General features: G+C 61.8%; 1 protein-coding gene across 9 annotated transcripts; it reads right to left on the reverse strand.

The window, feature by feature from the left end:
* Window positions 1–218: 218 nt before the first annotated feature.
* Window positions 219–19,102, reverse strand: CELF6 (CUGBP Elav-like family member 6). 9 transcript variants are annotated; one of them, XM_074880859.1, is made up of 13 exons: window positions 18,832–19,102; window positions 15,995–16,077; window positions 7,572–7,620; window positions 5,942–6,067; window positions 5,731–5,810; window positions 5,125–5,268; window positions 4,593–4,737; window positions 4,356–4,505; window positions 4,002–4,064; window positions 3,045–3,125; window positions 2,772–2,915; window positions 1,784–1,939; window positions 219–1,514 (listed from the first exon to the last, which is right to left on the reverse strand). In XM_074880859.1, the coding sequence occupies exons 1-12, from the start codon at window positions 19,085–19,087 to the stop codon at window positions 1,812–1,814; spliced, it is 1,449 nt and encodes a 482-aa protein (XP_074736960.1). In that variant the 5' UTR covers window positions 19,088–19,102; the 3' UTR covers window positions 219–1,514; window positions 1,784–1,811. The 9 variants fall into 9 exon arrangements, with proteins under 9 accessions (XP_074736960.1, XP_074736959.1, XP_074736958.1 ...); XM_074880858.1 differs by having other exon boundaries at window positions 3,045–3,122; window positions 5,942–6,070; XM_074880857.1 differs by having other exon boundaries at window positions 5,942–6,070.
* Window positions 19,103–20,476: the final 1,374 nt, after the last annotated feature.

The raw sequence follows: 20,476 nt of genomic DNA on the forward strand, positions 1-20,476 counted from the left end.
CCTCCGCAGCCGGGGTGAATTCCTCCAGAAAATGGTAATTCCTGGGGGAAAAAAAAAAGCAAATAAAAAGAGAGGCCCATGCTCCTCTCCCAGCATCACCGAATTCCCGGCGGATGCTTCGGCGTCAAACTGGTCACAAAGGGGTCCCCAGCGGCGGCGGCTCAGGGGAATTTGGGTGGTGGGACGCGGCAGCGGTTGCTCCAAAGAACCAACCAAGGTGACGATTTTGACAAAATAAGTTTATTTCGCTTCGCTTCGTTTCTGCCGAAACCTCACATTTTATTTTTCTTTTTTTTTTTTTTTTTTTTGGCTGAAAAAAAAAAAACCCAAAATCCCCAAAAACCAACTGAAAAAGCAAAGAACCGCATCACTTCGCCCTCTCCCAGAGGCAACCGAGGGGCTTTTTCAACCAGCTGGACCCCCCCCGCCACTGGCTCCCGCCTGAGGCGCGGGGCTGGGGGAGCCACCGCAGCCCCCTCAAACCCCTCCCCTGCACCCCCCCATTCCCAGGAACGAATCAGCCCCCCGAAACCAAGCCCTTGAGCCCTGCCAATCGGCCCCCTGAAACTGAGCCCTCTAGGAAATGCTCGCAGCTCTTAACGCCCGAGGTTTTTCTCAACCTTCTTAATTTCTGGTTGTTTGTTTTTTTTCTTCTTCTTTCCTGTTTTTTGTTTTTTTGTGTGTTTTGTTTTTTTTTAAATTAATTTATTTATAGATATATTTAAAAAAAGCAATAGTCCTTTGGTCCCTAAACTCTAAGGAATGATATGACTCTGAAACAAGTAATCTTATGTCCCTGTGCCAGTGACAAGCAGGGGGAAGCGCGTGTCCCGCCGCCCTGCTCCATGGGATATATATATATATATACTTATTTATATATATCTTCTATAAGTCCAACATCCTTTGATCCTTTTTTTTTTTTTCCCCGACGTGGGGAAAAAGCAAATCTTGCCGTTTTTCTCTTTTCCAAACAAGCATCCTCCAGGTGAAGCGCCCGAGGCTGGTCCCGTCCCACCAGCTTTGGTTTAAGAATCCATTTGGAGCCTCTTTTCCTCGTTTCTCCTGGGAAATCGGTAGCAGCAAATGAGTGCTTTAAAACAAAACAAAAAAAAAAACAAAAAAAAAAAACAAAGGTAGATCGTATCCCGGCTGACCGGGGCCGTCGCCCTTTCACTCGGTGAGGGATTCGGTGAGTCCCGGCGGCCGGCCGGCAGCAAATCTCAGCCCCGGCGCCGCATCGCTCTCCTCCTTCCTGGTCTTCCTCACTCTCTTGTTCCCGTTAAGTAACAAACAAGAACGGTTTGGGACAAAAAAAAAAAAAAAAAAAAAAAAATCAAAAAAGGAAAGAAAAGTTATGACCAGAATGGCTCTCTTCTTTGCCGTTTTCTCCACCACCTCCTCCTCTTCTTCATCTTCTTCCTCCTCCTCCGGGATGTGTTGCAAAGAAAGAGTTACAGGTTTGGATACTGCACTTGGGGAAGGGGAAAGTCGTCAGACACCGCGGGACGCCCAACCTGCAAAACAGCGAAGGGGCCGTTAGCCCGTGTCCTGGGGGACGCAGGAAGGACAGACGGAGAGAGGGACGGACAGAGGGACCCAAATCCTAGTCTGAAACACACACCCAGACGGTCCCAGGTGCAGAGCCCCCCCCCACCTCCACTTGACATTTTTTGGGAAAACACGGCACTTGTGATGCTTTAGGTGAGCCGAGCCCCACTGCCAGCTCCCCTGGGGCATCGCAGGGGGGTGCAGCAGGGCCAGGCCCCCCCCAGCCCCCCCATACCTCTCCGCAGGGCCAGGGTGAGCAGGGGTCAGTAGGGTCTGTTGGCATCTTTCGGCCGCTTTAGCTGGACTTTTAGCCTCTTCATGCCGATCTGGAAGCCGTTCATGGCCTGAATGGCTGCCTGAGCGCTCGTCGGATTGTCAAAACTGACGAAACCTGGGGGCGAGGGACGAGGTGACAGAGGAGTTTGTCACCGTAAACATCACAGGTTGCTGCTTTACTTCAACCGAGGCGCGGAAATCCCGTGGGATGCTCCTGTGGGCAGCCTCAGGTGGAGCCCCAGGTGGCGGGGCTGGGAGAGGAGGATGGTGGGGGGACAGCGCAGCCCCGCAGTGCAGGACACGAGGTGATGGGCTGATGGCATCTTTGGGGACACCCGGGTCTGCAGGGACACTGGGGTAAGGGGCCACAGGGACACTGGAATGATCTCTGGGCACAGTAAGGGGATGGGATTTGTGGGGACACTGGGGTGACAGGGTCTACCAAAGTGATGGGGACTGCAGGGACACCAAGGGGACGGGGTCTGTGGGGACACCTGGGTGACAGGGTCTGCAAAGACACTGAGGTGACGGGGCCTCCAAAGACACTGGGGTGACAGGGTCTATGGGGACACCAGGGTGAGCAGGTCTGGGGGACACCAGGGTGACATGAGCTACAGGGACACTGTGGTGACATGTCTGCAGGCCAGAGCATGCTGGTGGCAGTGGTGGCATCCAGCCACATGAGCAGTCGTGGCAGTGGCGAGCGGTGGCCCTGGCAGGCACACGGGCAGCTGCATGGGGCTGAGGACACGGGGACAGCATAAGAGGGGACAGCAGCAGGGTATGTCCTTCTGTCCTGGCACAGTACGGGACAAAAAACTGCCCTTTGGCCCCAGGACAGACAGACGTGCTGCTCCTGCCATTGTGAGGCTTTGGTCACTCGGTGGTGCTGCCCGAGCCAGACCCCCGAGCTGGGATGTCGGGGAGAGCTGCCCACCGGGACTCACCAAAGCATTTACTCTGGTTGGTGGCACGGTCCACAAAGACTTTGGCAGAGATGACATTGCCAAAAGGCAAGAACATCTGCGTGAGCTCCGCGTCCCCGAACTCCTGGGGCAGGTGATAAATAAACAGGTTACAGCCTTCAGGACCTGGGTGACACACAAAGGACAGCCACACGTCAGCCGCGAGGCGGGGGTCACCCCGGGGGGGTATGAGGGGGGTGGGGAGCGAGGAGCCACCGGCCCCACGGCGGGGGGTGCCCCCCCCCAACCCCTCACCTTCTCGCTGCTGCTGCGGGATGATGGGCGCTTGCTGGGGAAAGGCTTGGCTGATGGGCGCGTAGGCGGTGGGATACGCTGCTGGAAGAGAGAAACGTGGAGCTGAGACCCCCCACAGCCACCCCAACCCCGGGAAGGGCTGGGGACGGGGATGTCCCCCAATACCACCCTCGATGGAGGTGGCCCTCCTGCCCCAGCGCTGCCGGCTCTGCCCTTCCCACCCCTGCACACATGGCCCCAGCCGCCCGGCACGCCAGGGATGTGGGAATGGCTCTCCCAGGAGGAACGTTGGTGGCAGCAGTAATATGGCCTCAAGGTTGAGGAAAGCCAGCGCTTTTGGTTGAAAAAAACCCAACAATTCAGGGTCCAAAACTTGATTTTCTGTTGAAAATCTGAAAATTGCTGTTAGTGGCCCTAATTAAATGACTGCCAGGCTCGACACACTTCCACAGGATGCTTTGAGTCCCTTCTCTCTGCCGCCCAGCTCCTTGGCCATCAGATTCAGCCACGCCATTAACATCCAAGGATTTGGGATGTCTTGGTGCCTCCGTGGCCATCTCTTACGAGCAGGCTGGCGTGTTGGCAGGATCCGGCATGGAGCGGGCTCTCCATCGCTGCCCAAACCTCGCTCCCTCCCCTAGCTCTCCCTCACAGAGTTATCTCAGCCCCACGGGCATTAAAATTCACTTTCTCCATCCACAATTTGCACAGAGGACCATGTCAGGAGCACATCCGTGTTGCTGGGGATGAGGGGATGGTGCTCTGAGTCAGCGTCAACCCCATCGCTGCCCCGGAGCTCCTGCCAGGGCACGGCACCCCGTGCTCACCACTAATCCATGCCCAAGCACGCTGCCCCAGGCCTGTGGTTCAACCCCAAGGTGATGGTAACCCCCCAAAAAATAAAGGTGAGGAGCAAGGAGGGGAGAGAGGGAAGAAGTGCAAAGCAAAGGTTGAGACCTGCATAGTGCTGCATGCCTGCGTAGGCTTGCTGGAGGGGATCTGCCACCGTGGGGCTTTGAGCTGGGGAGAGAGAAGAAAGGAGAAGGAAGAGAGAATAAGCAAGAGAAACCCAGGGACAGGCAGCTCCCACGCGAGGGGGCTCTCGGAGGGGCAGGGCAGGACCGAGAGCATCGTCCCGCTCGCACAGGCAGCGACGCCACCGGAGCGGGGATTTCAGTGGGGATCGGTGCACAGCTGGTTCATCCAGCGCGGTCCTGGGGTGGGGAGCACCCCCCGGCGTGAGCTGAGCACGTGTCCCCCACCCTGGGGGGTGCAGTGGAGCCCCCGGCAGGCCGCGAGGGGGGTTCTCACCTGGGTAGGGGTGGATGCCGTTGGTGTAGATGGTCTCCGAGGCGGGCTGCCCGTTGGTCTGCGGTGGCAGCGGGCTGAAGCCGTTGACCCCGATCGGCGTGGCGATGCTGGGCACGGGCGCCGTGCTGATGCCAGGGGGGGTGCTTGTACCTGCGAGAGGGAGGCGTCAGCACCGGCAGCGCCGCCCCCCCCGGAGCTTGCTGAGCAGGATGGGGGGCAAACAGAGGGGGGTCGTACCTGAAGAGGGGGTGAGGGGGGCGGCCACCAGCCCGCTGACATTGAAGGCGGCCATTTGCTGCATCTGGGCGGCGGCGATGGCGGCCATGGGGTTCAGGCAGGTCCCCTGAGCAGCTGCCATCAGGGCCGCCTGCTGCTGCATGATCTTAAGGAAAGAAAGGGGGGAAAAGGGGAAAGCGCGAGAGAGGCAGAGAGAAGTGGGGAGCAGGGGAGAATAAATTAACATCCCCCCTTTGCACCTATGCACAGGGACTCGGAGGGATAAACGCCACCCACTGCTGGACCCAGGGACAGGAGGAGGTCTGGGTGATGCTAAAAAAGGTCCGCTGCACCCTACATCCATGCCACCCTCACCCCGGGGAGTGAAGCCCTCTGTTGTGCCCCAAAACGGGGATACACCAACCCTGACAGTCATCCGCACCCACTGGCACTGGGACAATCCCACACAGGCTTTCACGGGCAAAACCAGCCCCCCCCCATCCCATGGGGTTCCCCAAAAACCCCCAGGTCCCGGCCGGTGCCAAGCTCCTACCGCTTGCGTATAGGCCCCGTAGGCGCCGAACTGGATGGTCATGGGATTGAAGATGCCCAGCTGCCCCGCCATCTGATGCATCCGCCGCAGGGTCCTCTCCTTGTCCGTGTCCGCAAACTTCACCACCAGGCTGGACGAGGCGCCCTGAGGCGGGGGGAAGATTGGGCTGATGGTGGGACCCCGGCAACGCCCCTGAAATGTCTTCCTGCTCCAGGCTGCTTGCAGCAGCCGCCGCGTCCTCGGCCCCGGGGATGCTGCCCGGCTTGGCAGCAGCAACCAGCGATCGATGCGAGGTTTAATTATAGCTGGTTTTGCTCCCCGGCGGCAGCTCCCTGACCTCCGTTTCCTTTTTCCTCTCCTCGTTCACAGTTTTGACCTTCGGCGTTAATTAAACAGCCCCTTTCTCCAGCGTGGAGGGAATTAGCCCTGCGCGCGCACCCCCCGGGGCTCAGCGCCCAGGCAAGGATGAACCTTGGGGTGATCCGGCCAACAAATTGCCGGTCTGTAGGATTTTGATCCAATTAAAGAGAGGATCAAATTAGCTGGTGATTGGATTACGCAGGCAGCATGGGGTCGAACGGGGCAGGGCGAGAGCCTGGCACTTACCGGCATGGTTTGGCTGCCGTGCAGGCTGTTGATGGCAGCCTGCGCCTCGGCGTGGCTGCCGTACTTCACAAAGGCACAACCTAAGGGCAGAGAGGGACATGGGAGAGGTTGGATTTGGCCGCTGCGGGACCCAGCGCGGCCTGGCCGGTGGCTCCCACCCTCCCTGGGTGCCAGCAGCCCACAGGGTGCTCACCCAGCTCCCCGCGCCCACCTTTGCTGGCTCCGTCAGGCCCTCGGAGGATAGTGCACTCCTCAATCTGGCCGAAGGGCTCGAAGAGGCGCCGGACGTCATCCTCGCTCTGCTGCTTCCCCAGCATGCCCACAAAGAGCTTCCTGTCTTCTAAAAACAAAACCAAGCCTGTCGGAGAGCAGGATGTCACTCACCGTCCCATCCCCTCATCCCTGGTTTGCAAACGGCGTGCCGGGGGGAAAAAGAGCCAGGTAACACCAGAGCCTGGGGAGGGAGCGACGCCAAGCTGGTGGCGAAGCCACAGTGTTTATCACTTCCATCCTACAAAACGCTCGGGGTGGTAAAATCTCTCCTGCAGTGCTGAGGGGTGAAGCTGGGAAGGGCTCCCACTCCAGGGACCGGGGCTGGGGCTTTTCCCAGGGATGGAGGAGCCGGCTCCCCTGGCACCGATGTGGGATGTGGCTGGGAAACAAAGAGCCCGCAAAACAGCGGCGATCGCCTGCGTACGATTGACTCGCAGAATAACCCGCAGCCTCCGGCCATGCCCAGGGGACATAAATAACCCAAACACGAGAGAAGGGAGAGTAAATAATGAGAATTTCATTATTATTACCAGCATCTGTCTTGCGCGGCCGCGCGCTCCCGCCGCGCGCTAATGGCATTTGACAAAGAAAATAAGGTGCCCTGTCAAGAGCGTTGCCGGGGAAATAAATAAATAATGGCAGGAGACGATTAATGCTCTGTCCGTTAAGGTACCAAGAAAATTAGTTAAGGGAATAGGGCTTGTGTGTTGTCTAGTTAAACATAAACCATCTCCCAGCGAACGCGGCCGGGGGCAGCGGGCTTGGCGGCCCAGCATCGCCTCCTGGGCGAGGGGGCCGGAGCCGGGCGCCTGAGCTCGCCCATCGATTTTTAATCCTTCACCAATTACGCTTGGTAAGTGGGTAATTTATTTGGCAGGTTCCTTCGGGACGTGCCGGGACCAGCTTGCGGCACGTTTAATAACACGTTTTGAGTCAGGGGTTATCCACCCCAGCCGTCCTGCCGAGGGCACGCGGCCCCACGCGAGCGTCCCGGTGTCCCAGCGTGCCCAGCACTTGCTCGCAGCACCAGGAATGTCGGAGGGTTTTGATCCAGTTCTTGTAATTTTGCCCAAATGATCAACTCAGCCTGGAAATGCTGCAGCTGCAAACGCCCATGGAGATTTTGGGGGGGTGGGGGGGGGGTGGCAGTTTCTGTTCAAGAGGGGCTCAGGCCATGCACCCCAACTCTGCCGGGCTCCCCACAGGCAGCTGCGGGCAGGTAATTAGGTTGCTTGACAAACGAAGGGGTTGTCGGAGAGGGGCTCCCTGCCTGGGACGATGTCAGGGTGCTCGTGGTACGACACCAGGATGTCCTCAGCATGATGTCAGGACATTCTCAGCATGACGTCAGGACAGTCCCCCCAGCTGGCCAGGGAGGGAGAGCCGAGCTCGCCTCTGCTCTGCGCTCGGGTTGGGATGCCACCGGCAAAGGCAGCTCCCTTCGCGGGTTTCTCTGCAAACAAACCTCCTGGCGGCAGCCCCCGCGATGCCACCGTGTCCCTCATCACCTCCAGGTGGCCCTGCGCCCCCCCTGCCCACACCAAGCAGCTGGGGAAGGGGGGACCTACCTCCTCGGCCCTCGCTGTCGGCCGGCTTCACCTGGATGGGGCGGTTCATCTGCAACACACAAGCGGGAGCGGGCAGTCAGAAGCGGTGCCGTGCCCCCCCCAGCCCTTTCCATGGGGAACAGCAGGATTTGGCCCCAGTCTGGCGCAGGGAGCAGGGGAGGGACCTGCAAGAACAGCGCCGGGGCTCGTGGCCATGCTGAACTGGGGATGCCACGGGCGGGGAGCGACGCTACGGCCCTGGGGACGGGTACCCGGTGCCGCAGGCGCCCGCCGGGCCGCCGGTGCCAGCCTTGGCCGCCTGCCCGCTTTCCTCGACTGCAAAGGACTGCAGAGGCGGCAGCAGCGCCCGGCCGGCCCTGGCCCCTTCGGCAGCACCGCCACCGCTCTCCTTTTCCCAATTCTCACCCAATTTCAGCCTCCTCTCATGCGTCGCTGCCGCGTGTACCCGCAAGCACGACACGCGTGTGCAGTGGGACACATCGGGACAGCGCACACGTCCCTGGCCCGCTGCCCCACGGAGCCATTTCTCCTCCTCTCTCCCCCTCCTTTTTCCCCTCTTTTAGCAGAAAAATGCTACAATTACGGCCGTTTCCACGGCAACAAGCGTGCTTCCCCCGCGATGCTGCAGAGCCCGAGCCATGTGCTCGATGGGGTCGTCACGGCAACGGCGGGATGTCACGCATGACGGGGCAGGTGTGCGCGCACACATACACGGCTCGGGCACGCACACACGCGTGCTGCTGTCACACCCACGCGGCTGTGTACCCCCACCCCTGGAGGGGGTCCCCAAATTTAGGGGCTGGGTGGGGGCAGCAGCAGGCCCCCCCTCCCCTTACCCCCCTCCCCGCCTCAGGGTGAGGAAGAGGATGGTTAAAGGAAGAAGAGGAGGGAGGTTTCCACAGCAACCGCCTCGTCTCCAGGGAAACGCGGGGAGAAATGTCAGCGCTGAGCTGGGGATGCTCCAGGGAGGGGACCGGGTCCCCAGAAGCCGTGGGGTGGCACCAAGGGACACAGAGCCACCCAGGCTGCCCTCGTGTCACTGGTCCCCCAAACATCCACCCCAAGCTGAGCACTGGGGCAGGATCCGGCTCACTCCAAACCCTGTGACAGCCCGGAGACCAGTGGGACCAACACCCCCCTCATCCCTGCCAAGTCCAGGGGGGGAGAAGCCCATTTTTGGGGGGGTGGGGGGGCTGCCCCCCCTCCTCTGACCCATCAGTCCCATTTACCAGCGCAATGGCCTTTGATGGAATAAATTTCCCGTGCCCGCTGCTGTATGCTTAATGTAATAAACCCAGCGAGTATGATTTAGAATAACATTTACGGAGCCGCAGAGTGTCATTTTGATGTGTCTCCCGTCTCCGCTCGCCGGTTATTAAACTGTATTGATTCTCCGGGAGCGGCTGATGTTTATAAATGTCAGGCCTCAGGGACCAGCTAACCTACCCCAGGGCTGCCGCACCGCGCCGGGGAGAAACCGCCCCGGCCTGTGGACACCCCCAAAAGGGGGTTTTGGCACCCCTGGCATCGCCCCATGCCCACCCCGGGGTGCACTGGTGGCTGAAGCACCCAAACCTCCCCCTGTGCCTGGCTGACCAGCGCCCATCTGTCCGTCTGTCCCCACAGCACCCCTGCACCGTGCCCACACAGTCACCCAGCCACCCGCTGCTGCCCAAAAGCCCTCCAGCCATTCCCCGACACCCAAACAACCACCCAGCCATCTCCCCCGGCTCCTGACACCCCCCAACACCCATCTGTCCATTCACCCATCCCTGATGCACACAAACACCCATTACCCCCCAGGATTCACCCATCAATTCATTCACCCATCCATCCCCCAACACCCATCCCCATAACACCCATCCATCCCCACAGCACCCATCCATATCCCAACACCCATATATCCCCCACCCATCCCCGTAGCACCCTCACACCTGCCCATCTATCCCCCATCTCCCTATTTCTCACCTTTCCACCCCCATAGCACCCATCCCTCCACCCCACAGCACCCCCACATGCACCCATCCATCACCCAACTCCCACCCATCTCCCCCCTGTCCTCGCACACCCCAAGAACACGCTGACACACCCAGGGTCACCAGAGACCCTGTCTGGGGTGTCCCAGCACCCACCACTCCCGTCACCCATGGGTGCCCCGCAGAGCCCCAGCTACAGCACCCAACGGCCAAACCACCAGCATGCCACAGCCCGAGGGGGTCACCACCGGTTGCTAAACCACCGTCTGAGCCCTTGGGCATTGTCACCCACCCAAATTCAGAGCCCCCCAACAGCCTGGGCACCGGGGAGAGCCAGCCCATGGTGAATCCCTGCAGTGGGACCTGCCCCGTGGGACAGGGTCACTTCTGGTCCTCACTCCTTCCTCAGTGTCACCCTCCTCCTCCTCCTCCTCGTGCCCAGCAGCCGGAGGATCTGGCAGGCCACCACGCATCCGAATGAGCTGAGACGGAGGCGTTGGGTGATGCTGAAGCAGCTGGCGCCTGTGGGAGCCTGGTGCCCGCGTCACCCTGGGGGCCCCCAGGCAGCCAACACCCGGAACACGGAGACAGGCGCTCGGGTACAGGCAGCCACCCATCATAGGAACACCCTGCCGTTGTGAGAACACCCTGGGGGTGACCTCACAGCGAGGGGACACAGCCCGCCTGGGGACAGTCGCACAACCCTGCACAGGTGCATGACCATCCTAGCACACCCCCACGCACAACCGCACATCCCCTCCAGCTGCACTCCCACTCCCGCACACCTCTGAGCACAACCGCAGACCCACAGACAGCACCCTCCATGCACATCCACCCACCCACAGCTACACGCTTGCCTCAGCAACCCCCCTGCACAGCCGCACGCTTGCACCCACGCACAACCGTACATCCGTCCTAGCATGACTGCACACCCACGTGCAGCCACACACCCACCCCAACCCAGCCCCGGGTACACCCGCACACCCCAAGCACACGAGCACCCACCCACCCACCCACGGCCGCACACCCACACAACACCCACAGCGCGCTCCTCGCAGCTGTGGATCCCGCACACCCGCAGGCGCACACACCCCGGGGTGCACAGCCGGCTCCACCATCCACGCCGGACAGGGACACAACACCCCTCGCCTCAGTTTCCCCACGGCGGCAGCGGGACCCCCGGCAGGACCCCCAGCAGCCCTCTGCAGACACACGGACCCCCAGTGCTGGGCACCACCCCGGATGGACACCAGCAGCACCCACACCCCAGCCTCACAACCACCCACCCCACGCCTGAGCCCTGTGTACACCCGGCCAGCTCCCCCAGCGGGCACCCACAACGCCCATGCAACACCCATATGCACACATGCACTCTCTGCTCCCTGCTCACACCCGGCATGCGCACACACGCACGTGCACACGCTCACACACCCACCATTGCCACCCCCCAGGCCCACATACACCCACATCCGATCACCACGCGCACAATCGCTGGGTGCAAAGACACCCTTAGCACCTGCTTACACACGCACACACATGCTTGCACACCCACCAACACCCACTTGTGCACACCCCAGGGGCGAAACCGTACCCCCACCAATGCACACACACCCCCCTGCGCCATCTGGGGGTACAACACTCCCCCCAGCACATCCCCTTGCACACCTGCAACCACACACACAACACCAACACACAGACACACAACCCAGGCTGGAGAAATACACCCTCCAGCCAACACACAAGCCCATCCCTGGGTGCAGATACACCCTCTTCACCAACACAGGCGTGCACACACTCCATCCCTGCCAGCAAATACACCCCGCTCATCAACAACCCCCCCACCACACACCATTCCTGGGTGCAGATACACACTCCTCACCAACACCCACGCTCACACACAGCATCCCTGCGTGCAGATACACCCTCTTCACCAACACCCCCCTGCCAACACCCTCCCTATCCCTAGATGCAGATACACCCTTCTCGTCAACACACACACACACTCACAACCCCCATCCCTGCGTGCAAATACACCCTCATCACCAACAACCACCCCACCAACACAGGCACCCCATCCCTGGGTGCAGACAGACCCTCCTCACCAACACCCACACACCCCATCCGTAGGTGCAGACGCACCCTCCTCACCAACACAGACATTCACACCCCCCCTTCCTCCTGGGTGCAAATACACCCTCCTCACCAACACCCTTCCATCCCCACGCCTGGGTGCAGATACACCCTGCTCACCAACACCCCCCATCCCTGGGTGCAGGTACACCCTGCTCACGAACACCCCCCATCCCTGGGCGCAGATACACCCTCCTCACCAACACCCCCCATCCCTGGGTGCAGGTACACCCTCCTCACCAACACCCCCCATCCCTGGGCGCAGATACACCCTCCTCACCAACACCCCCCATCCCTGGGCGCAGATACACCCTGCTCACCAACACCCCCCATCCCTGGGTGCAGGTACACCCTCCTCACCAACAGCCCCCATCCCTGGGTGCAGATACACCCTCCTCACCAACACCCCCCATCTCTGGGCGCAGATACACCCCCCCCGCCAACCCCCCCGCGGCCCTGGGAGCTGATACATCCCCCCTCCGCCATCACTCCGCCACCTCCGCCCCTGCGTGCAACCCCCCCCCCGGGTGCAGGCACCCCCCACCCGCGGGTGCGGATGCCCCAGCGCACGCAGAGCCTCCCGCGTCGGGCCGAGCCGGGCCGGGCCGGGCCGAGCCGAGCCGGCGGCAGACAAAGGCGGGGCCCTACCTCGATGCAGAGGATCTTGGACCCGGCGGGCACCCACAGCACGGGCGGCCGCGGCCCGGGAGCCGGCACCTGCGGCAGCTGCATGGCCCGGCCCGGCCCGGCCCGGCTCGGCTCGGTTTGGGCCGGCCCGACCCGGCTCCACCCGAGGCGGCTGGGCTCGGTCCGGCCCGCTCGGGCTCGGCTCGGCTCGGCTCGGCTCGGCTGGGCTCGGCTCGGCTCGGCTCGCACAGCGGTGCGCGGGAGGCGGGGCGGGGGGAGGGGCGGCCGCAGCCCCGCCGAGCCGGGCCGAGCCGGGCCGGGCCGAGCCGAGGGGCGGGGCTGCGGGGAGACACGGCCCCAGGGACACGCCCCCAGGGACACGCCCCCGCGCCGCGCCGGGGCGGGGCCTGGCCGGGGAGGGGGGACCCGGGGGCGCGGAGCGCGGGGGGGGGGGGGGGGGGGCGGAGCTACAGGGGTGTACACAGCTATAGGGGGTGTGAGCATCTATAGGGGTGTGAGCAGCTACAGGGGTGTGAGCATCTATAGGGGGTGTGAGCATCTATAGGGGTGTGAGCAGCTACAGGGGTGTGAGCATCTATAGGGGGTGTGAGCAGCTATAGGGGGTGTGAGCAGCTATAGGGGGTGTGAGCATCTATAGGGGTGTGAGCAGCTATAGGGGGTGTGAGCATCTATAGGGGGTGTGAGCAGCTATAGGGGGTGTGAGCAGAGCTATAGGGGGTGTGCACAGCTGTAGGGGTGTGAGAACAGCTATAGGGGTGTGAGCATCTATAGGGGGTGTGAGCAGCTATAGGGGGTGTGAGCAGAGCTATAGGGGGTGTGCACAGCTGTAGGGGTGTGAGAACAGCTATAGGGGTGTGAGCATCTATAGGGGGTGTGAGCAGCTATAGGGGGTGTGAGCAGCTACAGGGGTGTGAGCATCTATAGGGGTGTGAGCAGCTATAGGGGGTGTGAGCATCTATAGGGGTGTGAGCAGCTACAGGGGTGTGAGCATCTATAGGGGGTGTGAGCATCTATAGGGGGTGTGAGCAGCTACAGGGGTGTGAGCAGCTATAGGGGGTGTGAGCATCTATAGGGGGTGTGAGCAGCTACAGGCGTGTGAGCATCTATAGGGGGTGTGAGCAGCTATAGGGGGTGTGAGCAGCTATAGGGGTGTGAGAACAGCTATAAGGTGTGTACACAGCTATAGGGGTGTGAGCAGCTATAGGGGTGTGAGAACAGCTATAAGGAGTGTACGCAGCTATAGGGCTGTGAGTACAGCTATAGGGGTGTGAGCACAACTATAGGGGGTGTGAGCAGCTACAGGGGGTGTGAGCAGCTATAGGGGTGTGCACAGCTACAGAGGTGTGAGCAGCTATAGGGGGTGTGAACAGCTATGGGGGTGTGAGCATCTATAGGGGGTGTGAGCAGCTATAGGGGGTGTGAGCAGCTATAGGGGTGTGAGCAGAGCTATAGGGGGTGTGCACAGCTATAGGGGTGTGAGAACAGCTATAAGGAATGTACACAGCTGTAGGGGGTGTGAGCAGCTATAGGGGTGTGAGCAGCTATAAGGAGTGTACGCAGCTATAGGGCTGTGAGAACAGCTATAGGGGTATAAGAACAGCTATAAGGAGTGTACACAGCTATAGGGGTGTGAGTACAGCTATAGGGGTGTGAGTACAGCTATAGGGGTGTGAGCACAACTATAGGGGGTGTGAGCAGCTATAGGGGGTGTGAGCAGCTATAGGGGTGTGCACAGCTACAGAGGTGTGAGCAGCTATAGGGGGTGTGAACAGCTATGGGGGTGTGAGCAGCTATAGGGGGTGTGCACAGCTGTAGGGGTGTGAGAACAGCTATAGGGGTGTGAGCAGCTATAGGGGTGTGAGCAGAGCTATAGGGGGTGTGCACAGCTATAGGGGTGTGAGAACAGCTATAAGGAATGTACACAGCTATAGGGGGTGTGAGCAGCTATAGGGGTGTGAGCAGCTATAAGGAGTGTACGCAGCTATAGGGCTGTGAGAACAGCTATAGGGGTATAAGAGCAGCTATAAGGAGTGTACACAGCTATAGGGGTGTGAGAACAGCTATAGGGGGTGTGAGCAGCTATAGGGGTGTGAGAACAGCTATAAGGTGTGTACACAGCTATAGGGGGTGTGAGCAGCTATAGGGGTGTGAGAACAGCTATAAGGAGTGTACGCAGCTATAGGGGTGTGAGCAGCTATAGGGGTGTGAGAACAGCTATAGGGGGTGTGAGCAGCTATAGGGGGTGTGAGCACAGCTATAAGGAGTGTACACAGCTATAGGGGTGTTCACAGCTATAGGGGTGTAAGAACAGCTATAAGGAGTGTATACAGCTATAGGGGTGTGAGAACAGCTATAGGGGTGTGAGCAGCTATAGGGGATGTGAGCAGCTATAGGGGGTGTGATCACAGCTATAGGGGTGTGAGCAGCTATAGGGGGTGTGATCACAGCTATAAGGAGTGTACACAGCTATAGGGGTGTTCACAGCTATAGGGCTGACACAGCTATAGGGGTGTGAGAACAGCTATAGGGATTGTGAGCAGCTATAGGGGGTGTGAGCACAGCTATAGGGGGTGTGAGCACAGCTATAAGGAGTGTGCACAGTTATAGAGGTGTGCACAGCTATAGGGGGTGGCACAGCCATAGGGGGTGTGAGAACAGCTACAGGGGTGTGCACAGCTATAGGGGTGTGAGCACAGCTATAGGAGTGTGAGCAGCTATACGGGGTGGCACAACTTTAGGGGGTGTGAGAACATTTATATGGGGTGTGCTTAGCTACAGGAGGTGTGAGCAGCTATAGGGGGTGAGCGAAGCTATAGGGGGTGTGAGCACAGCTATAGGGGGTGTGCACAAGCACGGAGGGGTATGCATAGGCGTGGAGGGGTGTGCACAGCTGCAGGAGGACGTGTGAAAGCACAGAGGGGTGTGCACAGGCCCAGGAGGGTGTGATATTGCCTGGAGGGGTGAGCACAAGCACAGCGGGGTGAGCACACGGCGGTGTGAGCACACGGCGGCGTGAGCACAAGCACAGAGGGGTGCACACCCAGCCAAACGCCCTGGCAGACGCACACCCACGCCCCGCTGCGTGCACACGCGCACAGAGGGGTGTGCACAGACGTGTGCACAAGGAGGGGTGCGTGCCCGCAGGCCCACGTGCAAACATGTGCTCACACGTGCACCCCTGTGCTCACCCCCGTGCCAGGGTGCAGGCTGAGAAGTGAGCAGCTACAGCAGCCATACACCTCGCACACGCGTGTGTACACACCGGGGTGTGCGGCCTGACCCCGCACCTCCTTTAGGCTGCCAAAGTGGGCTGTTCACTCTTAAACCTACTGATGCACAGCACCGCAGCGGCTCAGGAAGCCACGTCCCCGTGAACCTCGTCCCCCTCCATCAGCTCCGCGCACCCGAGGCAGGGATTGATATTTACGGGCCCCGGCACTTTCCCCAGCCAACCAGCGGCCCTATTGATTTTTATTTAGGCGAATAATTAAATATTTATTTTCACTTTGTTAAGCTCGGGAGGTCGGAGCCCACAGAAAGCGCAACAGCACGCGGGCAGCAGGAAAATCGATGCCTCGGTTTGCGGCCGCTGGAAGCGGCTCCCGCACCCTGGGTAGGTGTCAGTGTCCCCCACCCCAGCTCACCCCGACCCCCCCCAGGGTCACTTACCCCCGGCAGCGTCTTCTGCTCGTGCAGGGCGCTCTGCGCCTTCAGGGCCGAGTCGCGGGCGCAGTAGGTGAGGAAGGCACAGCCTGCGGAGACGGGGAGACGGGGTCAGTGTCCGGCCCGGCACCGCCGCAAAGCCCTGGGCACCCGGAGAGCTGGCAGCGCTGGGTGTCTCAGCACCCTGGCACCCAGCACCCCGGCATCCAGCACCCTGGCACCCAGGCGGGCACCGCCGCCAGCGGGGCCAGAGTTCAGCCCCAAAACAGGGTGGGAGATCTCGGTACAAAAGAGCAGCGGGATGAAGGAGCAAGGCAAGAGCAGGCAGCGAGCCTGGCAGCGCGCGGGCAGCAGCGCCCGGCTCCAGGGAAAGCCACCGCCGAAGCCCTCTGGGAAGCAAATCTCCAGGCGTCGAGGCCAAGCATCCCGGCTTGCTGCCACGCTTCTCCCGGCCCCGAGCATCCTCCTCGGGATGAGACTCGCGCGGCCAAGGCGCTCCGGCTCCTCCGACATCGCGGCGCTTCGGGAATCGGGAATCCGCCTGGGGTGAGGTTTTCCCACGCTGACTCACGCTGCCAAGCCGCTCGCTCGCCCGGGGCTGGCGGCAAGGAGCGAGCCCCGGGGACGGGGTCTGGTCCTCTCCCCTCCATCTCTCCCGTTCCCGAGGGAGCATCCCAGGTCCCCGTGCCGCCGCCACGCCACTCCCTCCCTGAGGGCTCCCCCCCAGTTTGCTGGGGTCACATCCAAAAGCGTCTGAAAGTGATATTAAAACAGCAGCAAAACAGTTTCCCTTCAACAAAGTAAATATTTAATGAATAAAATTGACATTGATGCATTTTTAATATTGGCACAATTAAATCCGCCAGCTGATTAAGTATTAATAACTCTTAATAAGTACAATCAGCGTGCCTGGGAGGAGAGGGAGCGTGGCAGCGGGGCAGGGGGACACCGAGGGCTGGGGTCCTTCACCCACCTCAGGGTGCTGGGGACATCTGCCCTCGCGGGGAGCAAGGAGAGATCCCCCCCAGTTAAATATTATCCCACTGCGGGTGGAAAGGGGAGGTCAGCGCAGCGGCTCACGTCAGTCCCGGTGCCATTTCCAGTGTTTACCATCCGTAATCATGTTGGCTTCCTCCTCTTCGCTCTTTTTTCCCCTGTTGGTTTTTTTTTTTTTTTTTACCCTTTTCCCCTGCAGGCAACAACGTCGACAGTGCCCAGGCGTTCTGGAGAAGTTCGGAGGGCTGGAGCGGGAGCGATCCCGCTCCGGAGGCTGGCCGGGGGGAAGGATGCCATTCAAATTAGAGGAGCGTCCGCAATTAAATCACACGTCTGGGCCGCAGCAGTTGAAGCTCGCGCTGGAGGAAGAGCCGAGGGGGCCCGGTAAGGTGCAAATCCCATTGTTGGGGGCACACAAGCAGCTTTGGAGGTGCCTGGAGACATTTTGGTGGCCGCGGTGCCGAGATCGATGGAGTCTTGGTGGCTGCCCCACGGCGGCATCCGCAAGCGCCAAGTTTTGGCTTCCCAGAAAGTCGCGGCGAAGCGGGAGCTGCCCGTGGCACGGGGGCTCGACGGCGGCGTGCGGGGGAACGTGAGATCCCGTCCGGGTGACACCCGGGCTGCCCTGAGCCTGCTCCGGCGCCACAGAGCCCCAGCTCAGGGGTGGGGGGTTCCATGAAGACGCTGGCGCTGCACGCGTGAGCCCCTCGGCGCGTCACTGCTCGGGGTGCTGGGTGCTCTGCACCCTGTGCTGGGATGCCGGCCAGGCATGGCGCAGGCAGGGAGCAGGCAGGTGGGTGCCCCCATCTGCGGTGGGTGCCCGTATCCCAGGTGGGTGCCCCCATCCGCAGTGGGTGCCCGTATCCCAGGTGGGTGCCCGTATCGCAGGTGGGTGCCCCCATCCGTGGTGGGTGCCCGTATCCCAGGTGGGTGCCCCCATCCGCGGTGGGTGCCTGTATCCCAGGTGGGTGCCCCCATCCCAGGGGTGCCCAAAACTCACACGTAGGTGCTCCAATGCCAGACAGGTGCCCCCAAGGGGTGCCCTAAACACCATTGGGGTGCTCCCAGCCATGGGGTGCTCTGACCCCAGGGGTGCCCCCAAGCCAGACAGCAGCTCCCAGCCCCTGGTTGGCACCCTAACCCCAGATGGGTGCCCCCATCTCAAGCAGGTGACCCCATCGCAGAGGTAACTCCACCTTAGATGGGTGCCTCTCCTTCAGGCGTACCCCAATCTTAGGGGGGTCACATACCAGGGTGCCCCCACCTCAGGGGTACCTTTACCTCAGGGGTGCCTCCAGCTGAGGGGTGCCCCATACCAGAGTGACCATACCAGGGTGCCCCATACCAGGGTGCCCCACCTCAGGGGTGCCCTACCTCAGGGTGCTCCACCTCAAGGGTGCCCCCAACTCAGGGCTACCTCCACCTCAGGGGTGCCCCACCTCAGGGTGCTCCACCTCAAGGGTGTCCCTAACTCAGGGCTACCTCCACCTCAGGGGTGCCCCCACCTCAGAGGTGCCCCATACCAGGGTGCCCCAGCTCAGGGGTACTTCCAGATCACGGGTGCCCCATCTCAGGGAGTCCCACCTCAGGGGTACCCCCACCTCAGAGGTGCCCCATACCAGGGTGCCCCACCTCAGGGGTACTTCCAGATCACGGGTGCCCCATCTCAGGGAGTCCCACCTCAGGGGTACCCCTACCCCAGGGTGTCCCACCTCAGGGGTTCCCCACCTCAGGGGTGCCCCACACCCGGGTGCCCCACCTCAGGGCGTCCCACCTGAGGAGTCCCCCCCCCCCCCGCCCCGGGGTGTCCCCCCCCCGGCCGCCGCGCCTGCTCGGGCCCCCCGTACCTTTGTGCATGCCGGTGAAGCGATCCTTGAGCACGGTGAGCTCGTAGATGCGGCCGAACTCCTCGAAGAGAGGCTTGAGGTCGCTCTCCTCCAGGTTCCGCGGGATCTGCCCCACGAAGAGCTTGATGGCGTCGTGATCCTTCATGGCGATGGCGCCGGGCGGGCGGCTCAGCCCGTTCACCCGGCCGCTGTTCGCGGTGCTGAACGCCGCCCCCGCCTCCGCCGCCGCCGCCACGCCGCTGCCCGCCGCGGCCATGGCCCGCTCCGCCGCCGCCGCCGCCGCCGCCGCTGCGGGAGGCGCCCGCCGCCCCGCCCCGCCCCGCCCCGCCCCGCTCCGGCACCGCTCGGCACCGCTCGGCACCGCTCGGCTCGGCCCGGGCCTCCCCGCTGCCGGCCGCCCCCCCCCCCTTCCTCCTCCTCCTCCTCCTCCTCCTCCTTCTCCTCCTCCTCCTCCTCCTCCTCCCCGCCCGCGCGCGCGGCCGCCAGCGGGCTGGTGACGTCACCTGCCGGCCCCGGCGAGACGCACGGCATTAGCATAATGAGGGAGCGGCGGCCAATCAGGAGCGGAGGCTGCCAGCGGCGCGGGGGGCCCCGGCTCCGCCCACTGCTGCCCCCTGCCGGCCTGACCCCCCGCCCCTTCAGCCCCAGCACCCTCCGCCTCCCTCACCCCCTCCGGCACCCCCCCGGCACCCCCCCTCACCCACCCTCCATCACAGGGCTGAGCAGCCTCCTGCCTTCACCCCTGCGACCCTCAGTAGGTTCCAGAGTTAACGCCCCACTCTTCCCCACCAGCCACTACCTTAGAGTGGCATTTAAATACACAGAAAAGGCTCCAAACGGACGATTTTGCCACTTGGCTGCATTTTTCACCTCGACAGACCCCCTTGGGGCTGCCCCGGATGGGGGGAGGGGAGCACCTCCTTCCTGCACCCCGCACCACCCCGAAAAATCTGTAATTACACCGAACAGCTTTAAGGCTTGGCGTGGTCGTTAATTAATTACTCCCAGAGCAGCAGCTGGGCCAGGGGTGCCCGGCTTCCCCACCACGCTGCCAGGCGTGCGCAGGTGCGTGCAAGCGTGTGTGAGCACGGGGGTGCGTGTGCAAGCGTGTGCACGTGTGTTGCAAGCACATGCCTGTGCGCGTGCGCGCCTGTGCAAGTCTACGCAAGCACGTGCACGTTTGTGCGTGTGCAAGTGTGCGCACGTGTTCAAGTGCATGCAAGCACGCGTGCAAGCGCGTGTGCGCATGCTGCAAGGGCGCGCACGCGCGTGCAAGTACACGCAAGAGCGTGCTCAGGCAGCTTCCCGGCCACGTTGCGAGCCCTGTGCGACGGCGCGTGAGCATGTGCGAGCCTTTGCACGCGCGTGCAAGCGAGCAGGTGTCCGCCGGAGCGCACACATGTGCATGCGTGTGCACGGGCACGTGTGTTCGTGAGCGCGCCTGGGCGCACACGCAGCCGCGAGTACGTGTGTGCAAGCGCGTGCAAACACATGCGAGCGTGTCCCAATAAAACCCTCCGGCTGGGGACGGCGCCCCGGGTGGGCACCCATGGGTGGGTTTCGGAGGCGCGGAGCGTAATCCTGCCGAAATCTGGCAGCTCGGCGGCTGTTCTTCGCCGCCGCCTGGGTTTATTTTTAAACCCGT

Source organism: Strix uralensis, chromosome 11 (genome assembly GCF_047716275.1).
Source record: "Strix uralensis isolate ZFMK-TIS-50842 chromosome 11, bStrUra1, whole genome shotgun sequence".
Lineage (NCBI taxonomy): Eukaryota > Metazoa > Chordata > Aves > Strigiformes > Strigidae > Strix > Strix uralensis.

Excerpts from the sequence above, each read along its gene's own strand:
- CELF6 (XM_074880855.1), bottom strand. The coding sequence starts at position 19,087 with ATGGCCGCGGCGGGCAGCGGCGTGGCGGCGGCGGCGGAGGCGGGGGCG. Across the intron at positions 6,089-7,571 it reads CGACAGCGAGGGCCGAGGAG|GCTTGGTTTTGTTTTTAGAA; the intron begins GTAGGTCCCCCC and ends GCTCTCCGACAG. Across the intron at positions 4,065-4,355 it reads CGGCATCCACCCCTACCCAG|CTCAAAGCCCCACGGTGGCA; the intron begins GTGAGAACCCCC and ends CTCTCTCCCCAG.